The sequence below is a fragment of the Oncorhynchus gorbuscha genome, linkage group LG04, assembly GCF_021184085.1.
Source record: "Oncorhynchus gorbuscha isolate QuinsamMale2020 ecotype Even-year linkage group LG04, OgorEven_v1.0, whole genome shotgun sequence".
In the NCBI taxonomy this organism is placed as follows: Eukaryota; Metazoa; Chordata; class Actinopteri; order Salmoniformes; family Salmonidae; genus Oncorhynchus; species Oncorhynchus gorbuscha.
In genome coordinates this window covers 3,315,007-3,339,206 of record NC_060176.1, presented here as the reverse complement: position 1 = coordinate 3,339,206, position 24,200 = coordinate 3,315,007, and the positions used below count along the sequence as shown (strand labels likewise).

The window sequence follows — 24,200 nt, the reverse complement described above, 5'->3', positions numbered from 1 at the left end:
AGTGACCGTACGAACATATCCCAACCAGAAGCCTTGAATTACAGGCAACATCCACATCGAGCTAAAAGCTAGAGCTGCCGCTTTCAAGGAGCGAGACACTAACTGGGCGCCTATAAGATATCCCGCTATGCCCTCAGACGAACCATCAAACAAGCAAAGCATCAATACAGGATTAAGATGGAATTCTACTACACCGGCTCTGATGCTCGTCAGATGTGTCAGGGCTTGAAAACTATTACGGACTACAAAGGGAAACCCAGGCGAGAGCCTACCAGACGAGCTAAATGCCTTTTTATGCTCGCTTCGAGGCAAGCAACACTGAAACATGCACGAGAGCACCAGATGTCCTGGTTGACTGTGTGATAATGCTCTCGATGCCGATGTGAGCAAGACCTTTAAACAGGTCAACATTCACAAAGTTGCGGGGCCAGATTGATTACCAGGATTTGAACTCAAAGCATACACGGACCAACTGGCAAGTGTCGTCATTGACATGTTCAACCTCTCCCTGACCGAGTCTGTAATACCTACATGTTTAAAACAGACCACCATAATCCCTGTGCCCAAGGAAGCGAAGGTAACCTGCCTAAATGATTACCGCCCCGTAGCACTCATGTCGGTAGCCATGAAGTGCTTTGAAAAGCTGGTCATGGCTCACATCAACAGCATTCTCCTGGATACCCTAAACCCACTCCAATTTCCATACCGCCCCAACAGATCCACAGATGACGCAATCTCAATCGCACTCCACACTGCCCTTTCCCACCTGGACAAAAGGAACACCTATGTGAGAATGCTATTCCTTGACTATAGCTCAGTGTTCAACACCATAGTGCCCACAAAGCTCATCACTAAGCTAAGTACTCTGGGACTAAGCACCTCCCTCTGCAACTGGATCCTGAACTTCCTGACGGACCGCCCCCAGGGGGTAAGGGCAGGCAACAACATGTCTGCCGCACTGATCCTCAACACTGGGGCCCCTCAGGAGTGTATACTTAGTACCCTCCTGTACTCCCACAACTGCGTGGTCAAACACGACTCCAACACCATCGCTAAGTTTGCTGACGACACAACTGTTGTAGGCCTGATCACCGACAACGATGAGACAGCCTATAGGGAGGAGGTCAGACCTGGCAGTGTGATGCCAGGACAACAACCTCTCCCTCAATGTGAGCAAGACACAGGAGATGATCGTGGATTACAAGAAAAGGTGGGCCGAACAGGCCCCATTAACGGGGCTGTAGTAGAGTCGGTAGAAAGTTTCAAGTTTCCATCCCTAACAAACTGTCCTGGTCCAAACACACCAAGTCATACTCGTTTCACGACTGACAAAACCTTTTCCCCTGCCAGGAGACTGAAAAGATTTAGCATGGGTCCCCAGATCCTCACAAGGTTCTACAGCTGCACCATCAAGAGCATCCTGTATGGTTGCATCCCCGTATGGCAACTGCTCGGCATCTGATCTCAAGGCGCTACAGAGGGTAGTGCATACGGTCCAGTACATCACTGGGGCAAAGCTTCCTGCAATCCAGGACCGATATCAAATCCAATTGTATTAGTCACATGCGCCATATACAATAGGTGTAGACAGTGAAATGCTTACTTACGACCCCCTAACCGACAATGCAGTTAAATAAATACAGCTAAGAATAAGAGATAAAAGTACCAGGTAACTAAAGAGGAACAGTAAAGAATAACAATATACAGGGGGGAGCCGGTACAGAGTCAATGTGGAGACTATATACAGGGGGTGCCGGTACACAGTCAATGTGGAGACTATATATAAACAGGGGGAGCCAATGGGAGACTATATACAGTCAATGTGGAGACTATATACAGGGGAGAGCCGGTACACAGTCAATGTGGAGACTATATACAGGGGGAGAGCCGGTACACAGTCAATCTATATACAGGGGGTGCCGGTACACAGTCAATGTGGAGACTATATACAGGGGGTGCCGCACAGTCAATGTGGAGACTATATACAGGGGGGTCACAGTCAATGTGGAGACTATATACAGGGGGAGCCGGTACAGAGTCAATGTGGAGACTATATACAGGGGGGAGCCAGTACAGAGTCAATGTGAGACTATACAGAGTCAATGTGGAGACTATATACAGGGGGAGCCGGTACACAATGTGGAGACTATATACAGGGGGGAGTGTGGGGGGGGGACCGGTTAGTTGAGGTAGTATGTACATGTAGGTAGAGTTAATTAAGGTGACTCTACCTACATAGGCGGTGTCAGAGGAAAGCCCATAACATTGTTAAAGCCTCCTATAGTCACCAAAGTCATAGCCTCTCTCCTACCGCACGGCAAACGGTACCGGAGCACCAAGTCTATGACCAAAAGGCTCCTTAACAGCTTCTACCCCCGAGCCATAAGACTGCTGAACAACTAGTCTAATGGCCACCGGATTACTACATTGACCCCCCCATTTGTCTTGTACCTATACTCACTGTTGATTATCTATGCATAGTCACTTCCCCCCTACCTACATGTACAAGTCACCTCTAACCTGTAACCCCACACACTAACTCCGTACCGGTACCCCCTGTATATAGTCTCCACACTGACTCCGTACCGGTACCCCCTGTATATAGTCTCCACATTGACTCTGTACCGGCTCCCCCCTGTATATAGTCTCCACACTGACTCCGTACCGGTACCCCCTGTATATAGTCTCTACATTGACTGTGTACCGGTACCCCCTGTATATAGTCTCCACATTGACTCCGTACCGGTACCCCCTGTATATAGTCTCCACATTGACTCGGTACCGGTACCCCCTGTATATAGTCCCACATTGACTGTATATATAGTCTCCACACTGACTCCCGGTACCCCTTTCTCCACACTGACCCTACCCCTGTATATAGTCTCTACATTGACTGTGTACCGGTACCCCCTGTATATAGTCTCCACATTGACTCCGTACCCACACTGGTACCCCCTGTATATAGTCTCCACATTGACTCCGTACCGGTACCCCTGTATATAGTCTCCACACTGACTCCGTACCCCCACACTGTATATATATTCTCCACATTGACTCGGTACCGGTACCCCCTGTATATAGTCTCCACATTGACTCGGTACCGGTACCCCCTGTATATAGTCTCCACACTGACTCCGTACCCCTGTATATAGTCTCCACACCTCCGCACCTGTATATAGTCTCCACACTGACTCCGTACCCCCTGTACCCCACTGTATATAGTCTCCACACTGACTCCGTACCGGTACCCCCTGTATATAGTCTCCACACTGACTCCGTACCCCCTGTATATAGTCTCCACACTGACTCCGTACCCCCTGTATATAGTCTCCACATTGACTCCGTACCGGTACCCCCTGTATATAGTCTCCACACTGACTCCGTACCGGTACCCCCTGTATATAGTCTCCACACTGACTCCGTACCGGTACCCCCTGTATATAGTCTCCACACTGACTCCGTACCGGTACCCCCTGTATATAGTCTCCACACTGACTCCGTACCGGTACCCCCTGTATATAGTCTCCACACTGACTCCGTACCCCCTGTATATAGTCTCCACACTGACTCCGTACCGGTACCCCCTGTATATAGTCTCCACACTGACTCCGTCCCCCTGTATATAGTCCGACTCCGTACCCCCTGTATATAGTCTCCACACTGACTCCACACTGACTCCATCCCCCTGTATATAGTCTCCACACTGACTCCGTACCGGTACCCCCTGTATATAGTCTCCACACTGACTCCGTACCGGTACCCCCTGTATATAGTCTCCACACTGACTCCGTACCGGTACCCCCCTGTATATGTATATAGTCTCCACACTGACTCCACTGACTCGGTACCCCCTGTATATAGTCTCCACACTGACTCCGTGCACGGTACCCCCTGTATATAGTCTCCACACTGACTCCGTACCGGTACTCCCCTGACTATATAGTCTCCACACTGACTCCGTACCGGTTCCCCTGTATATAGTCTCCACACTGACTCCGTGCCGGTACCCCCTGTATATAGTCTCCACACTGACTCCGTACCCCTGTATACCCACTGACTGTATATAGTCTCCACACTGACTCCGTACCCCCCTGTATATAGTCTCCACACTGACTCCGTACCGGTACCCCCTGTATATAGTCTCCACACTGACTCCGTACCGGTCCCCCCTGTATATAGTCTCCACACTGACTCGGTACCCCCTGTATATAGTCTCCACACTGACTCCGTATATAGTCTCCACACTGACTCCCCCCTGTATATAGTCTCCACACTGACTCGGTACCCCCTGTATATAGTCTCCACACTGACTCCGTACCCCTGTATATAGTCCCCACTGTATATAGTCTCCACACTGACTCCGTACCGGTACCCCTGTATATAGTCTCCACACTGACTCCGTACCCCCTGTATATAGTCTCCACACTGACTCCGTCCGGTCCCCACTGACTCCGTCCCCCCTATATAGTCTCCACACTGACTCCGTACCCCCTGTATATAGTCTCCACACTGACTCCGTACCCCCTGTATATAGTCCCCACTGTATATAGTCTCCACACTGACTCCGTACCCCCTGTATATAGTCTCCACACTGACTCCGTCCCCCTGTATATAGTCTCCACACTGACTACCCCCCCCTGTATATAGTCTCCACACTGACTCCGTACCCCCTGTATATAGTCTCCACACTGACTCCGTACCCCCTGTATATAGTCTCCACACTGACTCCGTATAGTCCCCACTGACTGTATATAGTCTCCACACTGACTCCGTCCCCCTGTATATAGTCTCCACACTGACTCCGTCCCCCTGTATATAGTCTCCACACTGACGGTACCCCTGTATATAGTCTCCACACTGACTCCACACTGACCCGTCCCCTGGTACCCCCTGTATATAGTCTCCACACTGACTCCGTACCCCCTGTATATAGTCTCCACACTGACTCCATACCCCTGTATATAGTCTCCACACTGACTCCGTCCCCACACTGACTCCGTCCCCCTGTATATAGTCTCCACACTGACTCCGTACCCCCTGTATATAGTCTCCACACTGACTCCGTATATAGTCCCCTGACTGTATATAGTCTCCACACTGACTCCGTCCCCCCTGTATATAGTCTCCACACTGACTCCGTACCCCCTGTATATAGTCTCCACACTGACTCCGTCCCCCCTGTATATAGTCTCCACACTGACTCCGTCCCCCCTGTATATAGTCTCCACACTGACTCCGTCCCCCTGTATATAGTCTCCACACTGACTCCGTCCCCCTGTATATAGTCTCCACACTGACTCCGTCCCCCCCTGTATATAGTCTCCACACTGACACTGACTCCGTCCCCCTGTATATAGTCTCCACACTGACTCCGTACCCCCTGTATATAGTCTCCACACTGACTCCGTCCCCCCTGTATATAGTCTCCACACTGACTCCGTCCCCCCTGTATATAGTCTCCACACTGACTCCATCCCCCTGTATATAGTCTCCACACTGACTCCGTCCCCCCCTGTATATAGTCTCCACACTGACTCCGTCCCCCCCTGTATATAGTCTCCACACTGACTCCGTACCCCCTGTATATAGTCTCCACACTGACTCTGACGTCCCCCCTGTATATAGTCTCCACACTGACTCCGTCCCCCTGTATATAGTCTCCACACTGACTCCGTCCCCCCCTGTATATAGTCTCCACACTGACTCCGTACCCCCCTGTATATAGTCTCCACACTGACTCCGTCCCCCTGTATATAGTCTCCACACTGACTCCGTACCCCCTGTATATAGTCTCCACACTGACTCCGTACCCCCTGTATATAGTCTCCACACTGACTCCGTACCCCCTGTATATAGTCTCCACATCACACTGACTCCGTACCCCCCCTGTATATAGTCTCCACACTGACTCCGTCCCCCCTGTATATAGTCTCCACACTGACTCCGTCCCCCTGTATATAGTCTCCACACTGACTCCGTACCCCCTGTATATAGTCTCCACACTGACTCCGTACCCCCTGTATATAGTCTCCACACTGACTCCGTACCGGTACCCCCTGTATATAGTCTCCACACTGACTCGGTACCCCCTGTATATAGTCTCCACACTGACTCCGTACCGGTACCCCCTGTATATAGTCTCCACACTGACTCCGTACCCCCTGTATATAGTCTCCACACTGACTCCGTACCGGTCCCCCCTGTATATAGTCTCCACACTGACTCGGTACCCCCTGTATATAGTCTCCACACTGACTCCGTACCGGTACCCCCTGTATATAGTCTCCACACTGACTCCGTACCGGTACCCCCTGTATATAGTCTCCACACTGACTCCACTGACCCCCTGTATATAGTCTCCACACTGACTCCGTACCGGTACCCCCTGTATATAGTCTCCACACTGACTCCGTCCCCCCTGTATATAGTCTCCACACTGACTCCGTACCCCCTGTATATAGTCTCCACACTGACTCCGTACCCCCTGGTCTCCACCCCCTGTATATAGTCTCCACACTGACTCCGTACCCCCTGTATATAGTCTCCACACTGACTCCGTACCCCCTGTATATAGTCTCCACACTGACTCCGTACCGGTACCCCCTGTATATAGTCTCCACACTGACTCCGTACCGGTACCCCCTGTATATAGTCTCCACACTGACTCCGTGCCCCCCTGGTACCCCCTGTATATAGTCTCCACACTGACTCCGTGCCGGTACCCCCTGTATATAGTCTCCACACTGACTCCGTACCCCCTGTATATAGTCTCCACACTGACTCCGTACCCCCTGTATATAGTCTCCACACTGACTCCGCATACCGGTACCCCCTGTATATAGTCTCCACACTGACTCCGTACCGGTACCCCCTGTATATAGTCTCCACACTGACTCCGTACCGGTACCCCTGTATATAGTCTCCACACTGACTCCATACCCCCTGTATATAGTCTCCACACTGACTCCGTACCCCCTGTATATAGTCTCCACACTGACTCTCCACACTGACCCCCTGTATATAGTCTCCACACTGACTCCGTCCCCCCTGTATATAGTCTCCACACTGACTCCGTACCCCCACACTGACTCCGTATATAGTCTCCACACTGACTCCGTCCCCCTGTATATAGTCTCCACACTGACTCCGTCCCCCTGTATATAGTCTCCACACTGACTCCGTACCCCCTGTATATAGTCTCCACACTGACTCCGTACCCCCTGTATATAGTCTCCACACTGACTCCGTCCCCCTGTATATAGTCTCCACACTGACTCCGTACCCCCTGTATATAGTCTCCACACTGACTCCGTACCCCCTGTATATAGTCTCCACACTGACTCCGTACCCCCTGTATATAGTCTCCACACTGACTCCGTACCCCTGTATATAGTCTCCACACTGACTCCGTACCCCCTGTATATAGTCTCCACACTGACTCCGTCCGGTACCCCTGTATATAGTCTCCACACTGACTCCACTACCCCCCCTGTATATAGTCTCCACACTGACTCCGTCCCCCCTGTATATAGTCTCCACACTGACTCCATACCCCCTGTATATAGTCCCCTGACTGTATATAGTCTCCACACTGACTCCGTCCCCCCTGTATATAGTCTCCACACTGATATAGTCTCCACACTGACTCCCCCCCTGTATATAGTCTCCACACTGACTCCGTCCCCCCTGACTGTATATAGTCTCCACACTGACTCCGTCCCCCCCTGTATATAGTCTCCACACTGACTCCGTCCCCCCTGTATATAGTCTCCACACTGATAGTCTCCACACTGACTCCCCCCTGTATATAGTCTCCACACTGACTCCGTCCCCCCCTGTATATAGTCTCCACACTGACTCCATACCCCCTGTATATAGTCTCCACACTGACTCCGTCCCCCCTGTATATAGTCTCCACACTGACTCCGTACCCCCTGTATATAGTCTCCACACTGACTCCGTGCCGGTACCCCCTGTATATAGTCTCCACACTGACTCCGTACCCCCCCTGTATATAGTCTCCACACTGACTCCGTACCCCCCCCTGTATATAGTCTCCACACTGACTCCATACCCCCCCTGTATATAGTCTCCACACTGACTCCGTCCCCCTGTATATAGTCTCCACACTGACTCCGTACCCCCTGTATATAGTCTCCACACTGACTCCGTACCCCCTGTATATAGTCTCCACACTGACTCCGTCCCCCTGTATATAGTCTCCACACTGACTCCGTACCCCCCCTGTATATAGTCTCCACACTGACTCCGTACCCCCTGTATATAGTCTCCACACTGACTCCGTCCCCCCCTGTATATAGTCTCCACACTGACTCCGTCCCCCCTGTATATAGTCTCCACACTGACTCCGTACCCCCTGTATATAGTCTCCACACTGACTCCGTACCGGTACCCCTGTATATAGTCTCCACACTGACTCCGTACCGGTACCCCCTGTATATAGTCTCCACACTGACTCCGTACCCCTGTATATAGTCTCCACACCCCTGTATATAGTCTCCACACTGACTCCGTACCGGTACCCCCTGTATATAGTCTCCACAGTCTCCACACACTGACTCCGTACTGTATATAGTCTCCCCTGTATATAGTCTCCACACTGACTCCGGTACCCCCTGTATATAGTCTCCACACTGACTCCGTACCGGTACCCCTGTATATAGTCTCCACACTGACTCCGTACCGGTACCCCCTGTATATAGTCTCCACACTGACTCCGTACCCCCTGTATATAGTCTCCACACTGACTCCGTACCCCCCCTGTATATAGTCTCCACACTGACTCCGTCCCCCCTGTATATAGTCTCCACACTGACTCCGTACCCCCTGTATATAGTCTCCACACTGACTCCATACCCCCTGTATATAGTCTCCACACTGACTCCGTCCCCCTCCGTATATAGTCCCACACTGACTCCGTACCCCCTGTATATAGTCTCCACACTGACTCCGTCTCCACACTGACTCCGTACCCCCTGTATATAGTCTCCACACTGACCCTGTATATAGTCTCCACACACACTGACTCCCCCCTGTATATAGTCCCCCTGTATATAGTCTCCACACTGACTCCGTACCCCCTGTATATAGTCTCCACACTGACTCCGTACCCCCTGTATATAGTCTCCACACTGACTCCATACCCCCTGTATATAGTCTCCACACTGACTCCGTACCCCTGTATATAGTCTCCACACTGACTCCGTACCCCCTGTATATAGTCTCCACACTGACTCCGTCCCCCCCCCTGTATATAGTCTCCACACTGACTCCGTACCCCCTGTATATAGTCTCCACACTGACTCCGTACCCCCTGTATATAGTCTCCACACTGACTCCGTACCCCCCTGTATATAGTCTCCACACTGACTCCGTACCCCCTGTATATAGTCTCCACACTGACTCCACACTACCCCCCCCTGTATATAGTCTCCACACTGACTCCGTACCCCCTGTATATAGTCTCCACACTGACTCCGTATATAGTCCCCCTGTATATAGTCTCCACACTGACTCCGTCCCCCTGTATATAGTCTCCACACTGACTCCGTACCCCCTGTATATAGTCTCCACACACTGACTCCGTACCCCCTGTATATAGTCTCCACACTGACTCCGTCCCCCTGTATATAGTCTCCACACTGACTCCGTCCCCCTGTATATAGTCTCCACACTGACTCCGTACCCCCCCCTGTATATAGTCTCCACACTGACTCCGTACCCCCCTGTATATAGTCTCCACACTGACTCCGTACCCCTGTATATAGTCTCCACACTGACTCCGTACCCCCTGTATATAGTCTCCACACTGACTCCGTACCCCCTCCACTGTATATAGTCTCCACACTGACTCCGTACCCCCTGTATATAGTCTCCACACTGACTCCGTACCCCCTGTATATAGTCTCCACACTGACTCCGTACCCCTGTATATAGTCTCCACACTGACTCCGTACCCCCTGTATATAGTCTCCACACTGACTCCGTACCCCCTGTATATAGTCTCCACACTGACTCCGTACCCCCTGTATATAGTCTCCACACTGACTCCGTACCCCCTGTATATAGTCTCCACTGACTCCGTACTGACTCCACACTGCGTACCCCCTGTATATAGTCTCCACACTGACTCCGTCCCCCCTGTATATAGTCTCCACACTGACTCCGTCCCCCCTGTATATAGTCTCCACACTGACTCCACACTGACTCCGTCCCCCCTGTATATAGTCTCCACACTGACTCCGTCCCCCCTGTATTTAGCCTCGTTATTCTTGTGTTCATTTTGTATTATTTTTTTACTTTAGTTTATTTGGTAAATATTTTCTTAACTCTTCTTGAACTGCACTGTTGGTTAAGGGTTTGTCAGTAAGCATTTCACGGTAAGGTCTACACTTGTTGTATTCGGCGCATGTGACAAAGGTTTGATTTGAAGCAATTGGTAGGGCAGTGGAATTAAATTCAGGATCAATAATTCAATAAATGACACCTGGATCATTCAAAATGGCGCCCAGTCATTCTCCGTGATCATAGACAACCATATTGGATCATATAGGTGAGATGTGTAACAGGGGTAGAGGAAGTATTACAGTGTATTTGTAAACAGAAATGTGAGGACAGACCTCAGCCATATTGAGTCATATTAACTGTGGGGTCATACTAACTACAGTAGAGCTCCTGTTAGATCAGAGGTCATGTTGTGGGTGTGAGGTGCCCAGCTGCCCGCAGAGATAGACTGAGGTAGAGATCATGTTAGCTCTCTCCCTGGGTGTGAGGTGCCCAGCTGCCCCCAGAGATAGACTGAGGTAGAGATCATGTTAGCTCTCTCCCTGGGTGTGAGGTGTGCCCAGCTGCCCTGCCCCAGAGATAGACTGAGGTAGAGATCATGTTAGCTCCTCCCTGGGTGTGAGGTGCTCCCCCAGAGATGACTGAGGTAGAGATCATGAGGGGTGCCCAGCTGCCCCCAGAGATAGACTGAGGTAGAGATCATGTTAGCTCTCTCCCTGGGTGTGAGGTGCCCAGCTGCCCCCAGAGATAGACTGAGGTAGAGATCATGTTAGCTCTCTCCCTGGGTGTGAGGTGCCCAGCTGCCCCCAGAGATAGACTGAGGTAGAGATCATGTTAGCTCTCTCCCTGGGTGTGAGGTGCCCAGCTGCCCCCAGAGATAGACTGAGGTAGAGATCATGTTAGCTCTCTCCCTGGGTGTGAGGTGCTGAGATAGACTGAGGTAGAGATCATGTTAGCTCTCTCCCTGGGTGTGAGGTGCCCAGCTGCCCCCAGAGATAGACTGAGGTAGAGATCAGTTAGCTCTCTCCCTGGGTGTGAGGTGCCCAGCTGCCCCCAGAGACTAGACTGAGGTAGAGATCATGTTAGCTCTCTCCCTGGGTGTGAGGTGCCCAGCTGCCCCCAGAGATAGACTGAGGTAGAGATCATGTTAGCTCTCCCTGGGTGTGCCCCCAGGATGCCCAGCTGCCCCCAGAGATAGACTGAGGTAGAGATCATGTTAGCTCTCTCCCTGGGTGTGAGGTGCCCAGCTGCCCCCAGAGATAGACTGAGGTAGAGATCATGTTAGCTCTCTCCCTGGGTGTGAGGTGCCCAGCTGCCCCCAGAGATAGACTGAGGTAGAGATCATGTTAGCTCTCTCCCTGGGTGTGAGGTGCCCAGCTGCCCCCAGAGATAGACTGAGGTAGAGATCATGTTAGCTCTCTCCCTGTGTGTGAGGCAGAAAGAGACTGTGTGTCATCTAACAAGGCTGCGTGTTTCTCCTCAAAATATTCCTTAAGCTGATGCTCCACTGCTGTGTGAAGAAAGAGACTTCCACCTGTGAACACACACACACACACACACACACACACACACACACACACACACACACACACACACACACACACACACACACACACACACACACACACACACACACACACACACACACACACACACACACACACACACACACACACACACACACTTCATCTGCTGTTAGACACACTTCATCTCTGCCACACACACAAACACACATTGCCCTAGTCTCTCTCAGCTGGCCTCTTGGCAGAGACACACCCCCAGAATGGAGGTGTTGTCACGGTGATATCAGCCCTGAGTTGCCAGGTAACAGGCTATGGTTGCTTTAGTCTAGAGAAGGCTTTTGTCTTGTGTGTGTGTGTGTGTGTGCACAGTTTATGCGTGCACGTATTAGTAAGAGTATTCAATATGTCACACCCACATCAGGTCAGGATGTGGCCCTGTGTGATCCCAGTGACCCTAATGTAGCAGTACACTCCTGGGCAGCTGCTCTAAACAGTTGAATACAATACTTTCTATAGGCTACTGATTAACTGTGTGTGTGTGTGTGTGTGTGTGTGTGTGTGTGTGTGTGTGTGTGTGTGTGTGTGTGTGTGTGTGTGTGTGTGTGTGTGTGTGTGTGTGTGTGTGTGTGTGTGTGTGTGTGTGTGTGTGTGTGTGTGTGTGTGTGTGTGTGTGTGTGTGTCCATCCATGCAGGTAGTGCTGATGTCTTCCACTGCACCAATCAGGGCCGGAACCCGGTCATCGATGGAGTCGACGATGCTAAAGAGATGTGCACAACACAACATGCCTTCTCACTGCTAGGTAATATATATACACACACCTGACATGCCTTCTCACTGCTAGGTAATATATATACACACACCTGACATGCCTTCTCACTGCTAGGTAATATATATACACACACACCTGACATGCCTTCTCACTGCTAGGTAATATATATACACACACACACACCTGACATGCCTTCTCACTGCTAGGTAATATATATACACACACACTGCTACTGACATGCCTTCTCACTGCTAGGTAATATATATACACACACACACCTGACATGCCTTCTCACTGCTAGGTAATATATATACACACACACACACCTGACATGCCTTCTCACTGCTAGGTAATATATATACACACACACCTGACATGCCTTCTCACTGCTAGGTAATATATATACACACACACCCTGACATGCCTTCTCACTGCTAGGTAATATATATACACACACACTGACATGCCTTCTCACTGCTAGGTAATATATATACACACACACCTGACATGCCTTCTCACTGCTAGGTAATATATATACACACACACCTGACATGCCTTCTCACTGCTAGGTAATATATATACACACCTGACATGCCTTCTCACTGCTAGGTAATATATATACACACACACACCTGACATGCCTTCTCACTGCTAGGTAATATATATACACACTGCTAGACATGCCTTCTCACTGCTAGGTAATATATACACACACACCTGACATGCCTTCTCACTGCTAGGTAATATATATACACACACACACCTGACATGCCTTCTCACTGCTAGGTAATATATATACACACACACCTGACATGCCTTCTCACTGCTAGGTAATATATATACACACACACACCTGACATGCCTTCTCACTGCTAGGTAATATATACATACTGCTAGGTAATATACACACCTGACATGCCTTCTCACTGCTAGGTAATATATATACACACACACACCTGACATGCCTTCTCACTGCTAGGTAATATATATACACACACACACACCTGACATGCCTTCTCACTGCTAGGTAATATATATACACACACACCTGACATGCCTTCTCACTGCTAGGTAATATATATACACACACACCTGACATGCCTTCTCACTGCTAGGTAATATATATACACCTTCTCACACACCTGACATGCCTTCTCACTGCTAGGTAATATATATACACACACACACACTGACATGCCTTCTCACTGCTAGGTAATATATATACACACACCTGACATGCCTTCTCACTGCTAGGTAATATATATACACACACACCTGACATGCCTTCTCACTGCTAGGTAATATATATACACACTGCTAGGTAATATATATACACACACTGACATGCCTTCTCACTGCTAGGTAATATATATACACACACACCTGCTAGGTAATATATATACACTGACATGCCTTCTCACTGCTAGGTAATATATATACACACACACCTGACATGCCTTCTCACTGCTAGGTAATATATATACTGCTACACACACCTGACATGCCTTCTCACTGCTAGGTAATATATATACACACACACACTGCTGACATGCCTTCTCACTGCTAGGTAATATATATACACACACCTGACATGCCTTCTCACTGCTAGGTAATATATATACACACACACCTGACATGCCTTCTCACTGCTAGGTAATATATATACACACACCTGACATGCCTTCTCACTGCTAGGTAATATATATACACACCTGACATGCCTTCTCACTGCTAGGTAATATATATACACACACACCTGACATGCCTTCTCACTGCTAGGTAATATATATACACACCTGACATGCCTTCTCACTGCTAGGTAATATATATATACACACACCTGACATGCCTTCTCACTGCTAGGTAATATATAATACACACACACACCTGACATGCCTTCTCACTGCTAGGTAATATATATACACACACACCTGACATGCCTTCTCACTGCTAGGTAATATATATACACACACCTGACATGCCTTCTCACTGCTAGGTAATATATATACACACACCTGACATGCCTTCTCACTGCTAGGTAATATATATACACACACACACCTGACATGCCTTCTCACTGCTAGGTAATATATATACACACACACACCCTGACATGCCTTCTCACTGCTAGGTAATATATATACACACACCTGACATGCCTTCTCACTGCTAGGTAATATATATACACACACACCTGACATGCCTTCTCACTGCTAGGTAATATATATACACACACACACACCTGACATGCCTTCTCACTGCTAGGTAATATATATACACACACACACCTGACATGCCTTCTCACTGCTAGGTAATATATATACACACACCTGACATGCCTTCTCACTGCTAGGTAATATATATACACACACACACCTGACATGCCTTCTCACTGCTAGGTAATATATATACACACACCTGACATGCCTTCTCACTGCTAGGTAATATATATACACACACACCTGACATGCCTTCTCACTGCTAGGTAATATATATACACACACCTGACATGCCTTCTCACTGCTAGGTAATATATATACATGCACTGCTAGGTAATATATATACACACCTGACATGCCTTCTCACTGCTAGGTAATATATATACACACACACCTGACATGCCTTCTCACTGCTAGGTAATATATATACACACACCTGACATGCCTTCTCACTGCTAGGTAATATATATACACACACCTGACATGCCTTCTCACTGCTAGGTAATATATATACACACACACACTGACATGCCTTCTCACTGCTAGGTAATATATATACACACACCACCTGACATGCCTTCTCACTGCTAGGTAATATATATACACACACACTGACATGCCTTCTCACTGCTAGGTAATATATATACACACACATGCCTTCTCACTGCCTGACATGCCTCACTGCTAGGTAATATATATACACACACCTGACATGCCTTCTCACTGCTAGGTAATATATATACACACACACACCTGACATGCCTTCTCACTGCTAGGTAATATATATACACACACACCTGACATGCCTTCTCACTGCTAGGTAATATATATACACACACCTGACATGCCTTCTCACTGCTAGGTAATATATATACACACACCTGACATGCCTTCTCACTGCTAGGTAATATATATACACACACACCTGACATGCCTTCTCACTGCTAGGTAATATATATACACACACACCTGACATGCCTTCTCACTGCTAGGTAATATATATACACACCTGACATGCCTTCTCACTGCTAGGTAATATATATACACACACCTGACATGCCTTCTCACTGCTAGGTAATATATATACACACACCATGCCTGACATGCCTTCTCACTGCTAGGTAATATATATACACACACACCTGACATGCCTTCTCACTGCTAGGTAATATATATACACACACATGCTGACATGCCTTCTCACTGCTAGGTAATATATATACACACACCTGACATGCCTTCTCACTGCTAGGTAATATATATACACACACTGCTGACATGCCTTCTCACTGCTAGGTAATATATATACACACACACATGCCTTCTGACATGCCTTCTCACTGCTACTGGTAATATATATACACACACCTGACATGCCTTCTCACTGCTAGGTAATATATATACACACACCTGACATGCCTTCTCACTGCTAGGTAATATATATACACACACACCTGACATGCCTTCTCACTGCTAGGTAATATATATACACACACCTGACATGCCTTCTCACTGCTAGGTAATATATATACACACACACCTGACATGCCTTCTCACTGCTAGGTAATATATATACACACACACCTGACATGCCTTCTCACTGCTAGGTAATATATATACACACACCTGACATGCCTTCTCACTGCTAGGTAATATATATACACACACCTGACATGCCTTCTCACTGCTAGGTAATATATATACACACACCTGACATGCCTTCTCACTGCTAGGTAATATATATACACACACACACTGACATGCCTTCTCACTGCTAGGTAATATATATACACACACCACCTGACATGCCTTCTCACTGCTAGGTAATATATATACACACACACCTGACATGCCTTCTCACTGCTAGGTAATATATATACACACCTGACATGCCTTCTCACTGCTAGGTAATATATATACACACACCTGACATGCCTTCTCACTGCTAGGTAATATATATACACACACCTGACATGCCTTCTCACTGCTAGGTAATATATATACACACACACACCTGACATGCCTTCTCACTGCTAGGTAATATATATACACACACACCTGACATGCCTTCTCACTGCTAGGTAATATATATACACACACCTGACATGCCTTCTCACTGCTAGGTAATATATATACACACACCTGACACACTGCTAGGTAATATATATACACACACCACCTGACATGCCTTCTCACTGCTAGGTAATATATATACACACACCTGACATGCCTTCTCACTGCTAGGTAATATATATACACACACCTGACATGCCTTCTCACTGCTAGGTAATATATACACACACACACCTGACATGCCTTCTCACTGCTAGGTAATATATATACACACACCTGACATGCCTTCTCACTGCTAGGTAATATATATACACACACCTGACATGCCTTCTCACTGCTAGGTAATATATATACACACACACCTGACATGCCTTCTCACTGCTAGGTAATATATATACACACACCTGACATGCCTTCTCACTGCTAGGTAATATATATACACACACCTGACATGCCTTCTCACTGCTAGGTAATATATATACACACCTGACATGCCTTCTCACTGCTAGGTAATATATATACACACACATGCCTGACATGCCTTCATGCCTTCTCACTGCTAGGTAATATATATACACACACACTGACATGCCTTCTCACTGCTAGGTAATATATATACACACACACATGCCTGACATGCCTTCTCACTGCTAGGTAATATATATACACACACACACCTGACATGCCTTCTCACTGCTAGGTAATATATATACACACTGCTAGGTAATATATATACACACACCTGACATGCCTTCTCACTGCTAGGTAATATATATACACACACACACCTGACATGCCTTCTCACTGCTAGGTAATATATATACACACACCTGACATGCCTTCTCACTGCTAGGTAATATATATACACACACACTGACATGCCTTCTCACTGCTAGGTAATATATATACACACACACCTGACATGCCTTCTCACTGCTAGGTAATATATATACACACACACCTGACATGCCTTCTCACTGCTAGGTAATATATATACACACACACCTGACATGCCTTCTCACTGCTAGGTAATATATATACACACACACCTGACATGCCTTCTCACTGCTAGGTAATATATATACACACACACCTGACATGCCTTCTCACTGCTAGGTAATATATATACACACACACCTGACATGCCTTCTCACTGCTAGGTAATATATATACACACACACACACCTGACATGCCTTCTCACTGCTAGGTAATATATATACACACACACACCTGACATGCCTTCTCACTGCTAGGTAATATATATACACACACACACCTGACATGCCTTCTCACTGCTAGGTAATATATATACACACACACCTGACATGCCTTCTCACTGCTAGGTAATATATATACACACACACTGACATGCCTTCTCACTGCTAGGTAATATATATACACACACACCTGACATGCCTTCTCACTGCTAGGTAATATATATACACACACACCTGACATGCCTTCTCACTGCTAGGTAATATATATACATGCCTTCTCACAATATATATACACACACACTGACATGCCTTCTCACTGCTAGGTAATATATATACACACACCTGACATGCCTTCTCACTGCTAGGTAATATATATACACACCTGACATGCCTTCTCACTGCTAGGTAATATATATACACACACACCTGACATGCCTTCTCACTGCTAGGTAATATATATACACACACACCTGACATGCCTTCTCACTGCTAGGTAATATATATACACACACACCTGACATGCCTTCTCACTGCTAGGTAATATATATACACACACCTGACATGCCTTCTCACTGCTAGGTAATATATATACACACACACCTGACATGCCTTCTCACTGCTAGGTAATATATATACACACACACACCTGACATGCCTTCTCACTGCTAGGTAATATATATACACACACCTGACATGCCTTCTCACTGCTAGGTAATATATATACACACACACCTGACATGCCTTCTCACTGCTAGGTAATATATATACACACACACCTGACATGCCTTCTCACTGCTAGGTAATATATATACACACACACTGACATGCCTTCTCACTGCTAGGTAATATATATACACACACACACACCTGACATGCCTTCTCACTGCTAGGTAATATATATACACACACACCTGACATGCCTTCTCACTGCTAGGTAATATATATACACACACACACCTTCTCACTGCTACATGCCATTCTCACTGCTAGGTAATATATATACACACACACCTGACATGCCTTCTCACTGCTAGGTAATATATATACACACACACCTGACATGCCTTCTCACTGCTAGGTAATATATATACACACACACTGACATGCCTTCTCACTGCTAGGTAATATATATACACACACACACACCTGACATGCCTTCTCACTGCTAGGTAATATATATACACACACACACCTGACATGCCTTCTCACTGCTAGGTAATATATATACACACACACACCTGACATGCCTTCTCACTGCTAGGTAATATATATACACACACACACTGACATGCCTTCTCACTGCTAGGTAATATATATACACACACACACACCTGACATGCCTTCTCACTGCTAGGTAATATATATACACACACACACACCTGACATGCCTTCTCACTGCTAGGTAATATATATACACACACACCTGACATGCCTTCTCACTGCTACACACACACACCTGACATGCCTTCTCACTGCTAGGTAATATATATACACACACACCTGACATGCCTTCTCACTGCTAGGTAATATATATACACACACACACCTGACATGCCTTCTCACTGCTAGGTAATATATATACACACACACACCTGACATGCCTTCTCACTGCTAGGTACATGCATGCTTCTCACTGCTAGGTAATATATATACACACCTGACATGCCTTCTCACTGCTAGGTAATATATATACACACACACCTGACATGCCTTCTCACTGCTAGGTAATATATATACACACACACACCTGACATGCCTTCTCACTGCTAGGTAATATATATACACACACACACACCTGACATGCCTTCTCACTGCTAGGTAATATATATACACACACACACACCTGACATGCCTTCTCACTGCTAGGTAATATATATACACACACACACACCTGACATGCCTTCTCACTGCTAGGTAATATATATACACACACACACCTGACATGCCTTCTCACTGCTAGGTAATATATATACACACCTGACATGCCTTCTCACTGCTAGGTAATATATATACACACACACCTGACATGCCTTCTCACTGCTAGGTAATATATATACACACACACCTGACATGCCTTCTCACTGCTAGGTAATATATATACACACACACCTGACATGCCTTCTCACTGCTAGGTAATATATATACACACACACCTGACATGCCTTCTCACTGCTAGGTAATATATATACACACACACCTGACATGCCTTCTCACTGCTAGGTAATATATAATATATACACACACACCTGACATGCCTTCTCACTGCTAGGTAATATATATACACACACACCTGACATGCCTTCTCACTGCTAGGTAATATATATACACACACACCTGACATGCCTTCTCACTGCTAGGTAATATATATACACACACACCTGACATGCCTTCTCACTGCTAGGTAATATATATACACACACACCTGACATGCCTTCTCACTGCTAGGTAATATATATACACACACACCTGACATGCCTTCTCACTGCTAGGTAATATATATACACACACACACCTGACATGCCTTCTCACTGCTAGGTAATATATATACACACACACTGACATGCCTTCTCACTGCTAGGTAATATATATACACACACCATGCCTGACATGCCTTCTCACTGCTAGGTAATATATATACACACACACCTGACATGCCTTCTCACTGCTAGGTAATATATATACACACACACACTGACATGCCTTCTCACTGCTAGGTAATATATATACACACACACACCTGACATGCCTTCTCACTGCTAGGTAATATATATACACACACACCTGACATGCCTTCTCACTGCTAGGTAATATATATACACACACACACCTGACATGCCTTCTCACTGCTAGGTAATATATATACACACACACACCTGACATGCCTTCTCACTGCTAGGTAATATATACACACACACACCTGACATGCCTTCTCACTGCTAGGTAATATATATACACACACCTGACATGCCTTCTCACTGCTAGGTAATATATATGACACACTGCTAGGTAATATATATACACACACCTGACATGCCTTCTCACTGCTAGGTAATATATATACACACACACACCTGACATGCCTTCTCACTGCTAGGTAATATATATACACACACACCTGACATGCCTTCTCACTGCTAGGTAATATATATACACACACACACACCTGACATGCCTTCTCACTGCTAGGTAATATATATACACACACACACACCTGACATGCCTTCTCACTGCTAGGTAATATATATACACACACACCTGACATGCCTTCTCACTGCTAGGTAATATATATACACACACACACCTGACATGCCTTCTCACTGCTAGGTAATATATATACACACACACCTGACATGCCTTCTCACTGCTAGGTAATATATATACACACACACACCTGACATGCCTTCTCACTGCTAGGTAATATATATACACACACCTGACATGCCTTCTCACTGCTAGGTAATATATATACACACACACACCTGACATGCCTTCTCACTGCTAGGTAATATATATACACACACACCTGACATGCCTTCTCACTGCTAGGTAATATATATACACACACACACCTGACATGCCTTCTCACTGCTAGGTAATATATATACACACATGCCTTCTCACTGCTGACATGCCTTGACTCACTGCTAGGTAATATATATACACACACTGACATGCCTTCTCACTGCTAGGTAATATATATACACACACCTGACATGCCTTCTCACTGCTAGGTAATATATATACACACACCTGACATGCCTTCTCACTGCTAGGTAATATATATACACACACCTGACATGCCTTCTCACTGCTAGGTAATATATATACACACACACACCTGACATGCCTTCTCACTGCTAGGTAATATATATACACACACACACCTGACATGCCTTCTCACTGCTAGGTAATATATATACACACACACCTGACATGCCTTCTCACTGCTAGGTAATATATATACACACACCTGACATGCCTTCTCACTGCTAGGTAATATATATACACACACACACCTGACATGCCTTCTCACTGCTAGGTAATATATATACACACACATGCCTGACACCTGACATGCCTTCTCACTGCTAGGTAATATATATACACACACACTGACATGCCTTCTCACTGCTAGGTAATATATATACACACACACCTGACATGCCTTCTCACTGCTAGGTAATATATATACACACACACTGACATGCCTTCTCACTGCTAGGTAATATATATACACACACACACCTGACATGCCTTGCTCACTGCTAGGTAATATATATACACACACACCTGACATGCCTTCTCACTGCTAGGTAATATATATACACACACACCTGACATGCCTTCTCACTGCTAGGTAATATATATACACACACACACTGACATGCCTTCTCACTGCTAGGTAATATATATACACACACACACCTGACATGCCTTCTCACTGCTAGGTAATATATATACACACACCTGACATGCCTTCTCACTGCTAGGTAATATATATACACACACACCTGACATGCCTTCTCACTGCTAGGTAATATATATACACACACACCTGACATGCCTTCTCACTGCTAGGTAATATATATACACACACACCTGACATGCCTTCTCACTGCTAGGTAATATATATACACACACACCTGACATGCCTTCTCACTGCTAGGTAATATATATACACACACACCTGACATGCCTTCTCACTGCTAGGTAATATATATACACACACACCTGACATGCCTTCTCACTGCTAGGTAATATATATACACACACACACCTGACATGCCTTCTCACTGCTAGGTAATATATATACACACACACACCTGACATGCCTTCTCACTGCTAGGTAATATATATACACACACACCTGACATGCCTTCTCACTGCTAGGTAATATATATACACACACACACCTGACATGCCTTCTCACTGCTAGGTAATATATATACACACACACCTGACATGCCTTCTCACTGCTAGGTAATATATATACACACCTGACATGCCTTCTCACTGCTAGGTAATATATATACACACACACACCTGACATGCCTTCTCACTGCTAGGTAATATATATACACACACACCTGACATGCCTTCTCACTGCTAGGTAATATATATACACACACACCTGACATGCCTTCTCACTGCTAGGTAATATATATACACACACACACCTGACATGCCTTCTCACTGCTAGGTAATATATATACACACACACCTGACATGCCTTCTCACTGCTAGGTAATATATATACACACACACACCTGACATGCCTTCTCACTGCTAGGTAATATATATACACACACACCTGACATGCCTTCTCACTGCTAGGTAATATATATACACACACACACCTGACATGCCTTCTCACTGCTAGGTAATATATATACACAACACACCTGACATGCCTTCTCACTGCTAGGTAATATATATACACACACACACCTGACATGCCTTCTCACTGCTAGGTAATATATATACACACACACACCTGACATGCCTTCTCACTGCTAGGTAATATATATACACACACACCTGACATGCCTTCTCACTGCTAGGTAATATATATACACACACACACCTGACATGCCTTCTCACTGCTAGGTAATATATATACACACACACCTGACATGCCTTCTCACTGCTAGGTAATATATATACACACACACCTGACATGCCTTCTCACTGCTAGGTAATATATATACACACACACACCTGACATGCCTTCTCACTGCTAGGTAATATATATACACACACACCTGACATGCCTTCTCACTGCTAGGTAATATATATACACACACACACCTGACATGCCTTCTCACTGCTAGGTAATATATATACACACACACACCTGACATGCCTTCTCACTGCTAGGTAATATATATACACACACACCTGACATGCCTTCTCACTGCTAGGTAATATATACACACACACACCTGACATGCCTTCTCACTGCTAGGTAATATATATACACACACACCTGACATGCCTTCTCACTGCTAGGTAATATATATACACACACACCTGACATGCCTTCTCACTGCTAGGTAATATATATACACACACCTGACATGCCTTCTCACTGC

General features: G+C 46.3%; 1 protein-coding gene across 1 annotated transcript in view; it reads left to right on the top strand.

Annotated features, from left to right (window-relative positions):
- Window positions 1–24,200, top strand: part of myo5aa (myosin VAa) — a 113,846-nt gene that overhangs the window by 42,461 nt on the left and 47,185 nt on the right. Inside the window, exon 8 of the mRNA XM_046345586.1 lies at window positions 12,521–12,628. Within this exon, the coding sequence (XP_046201542.1) occupies window positions 12,521–12,628 (108 nt within the window). The remainder of the gene's footprint in view (window positions 1–12,520; window positions 12,629–24,200) is intronic.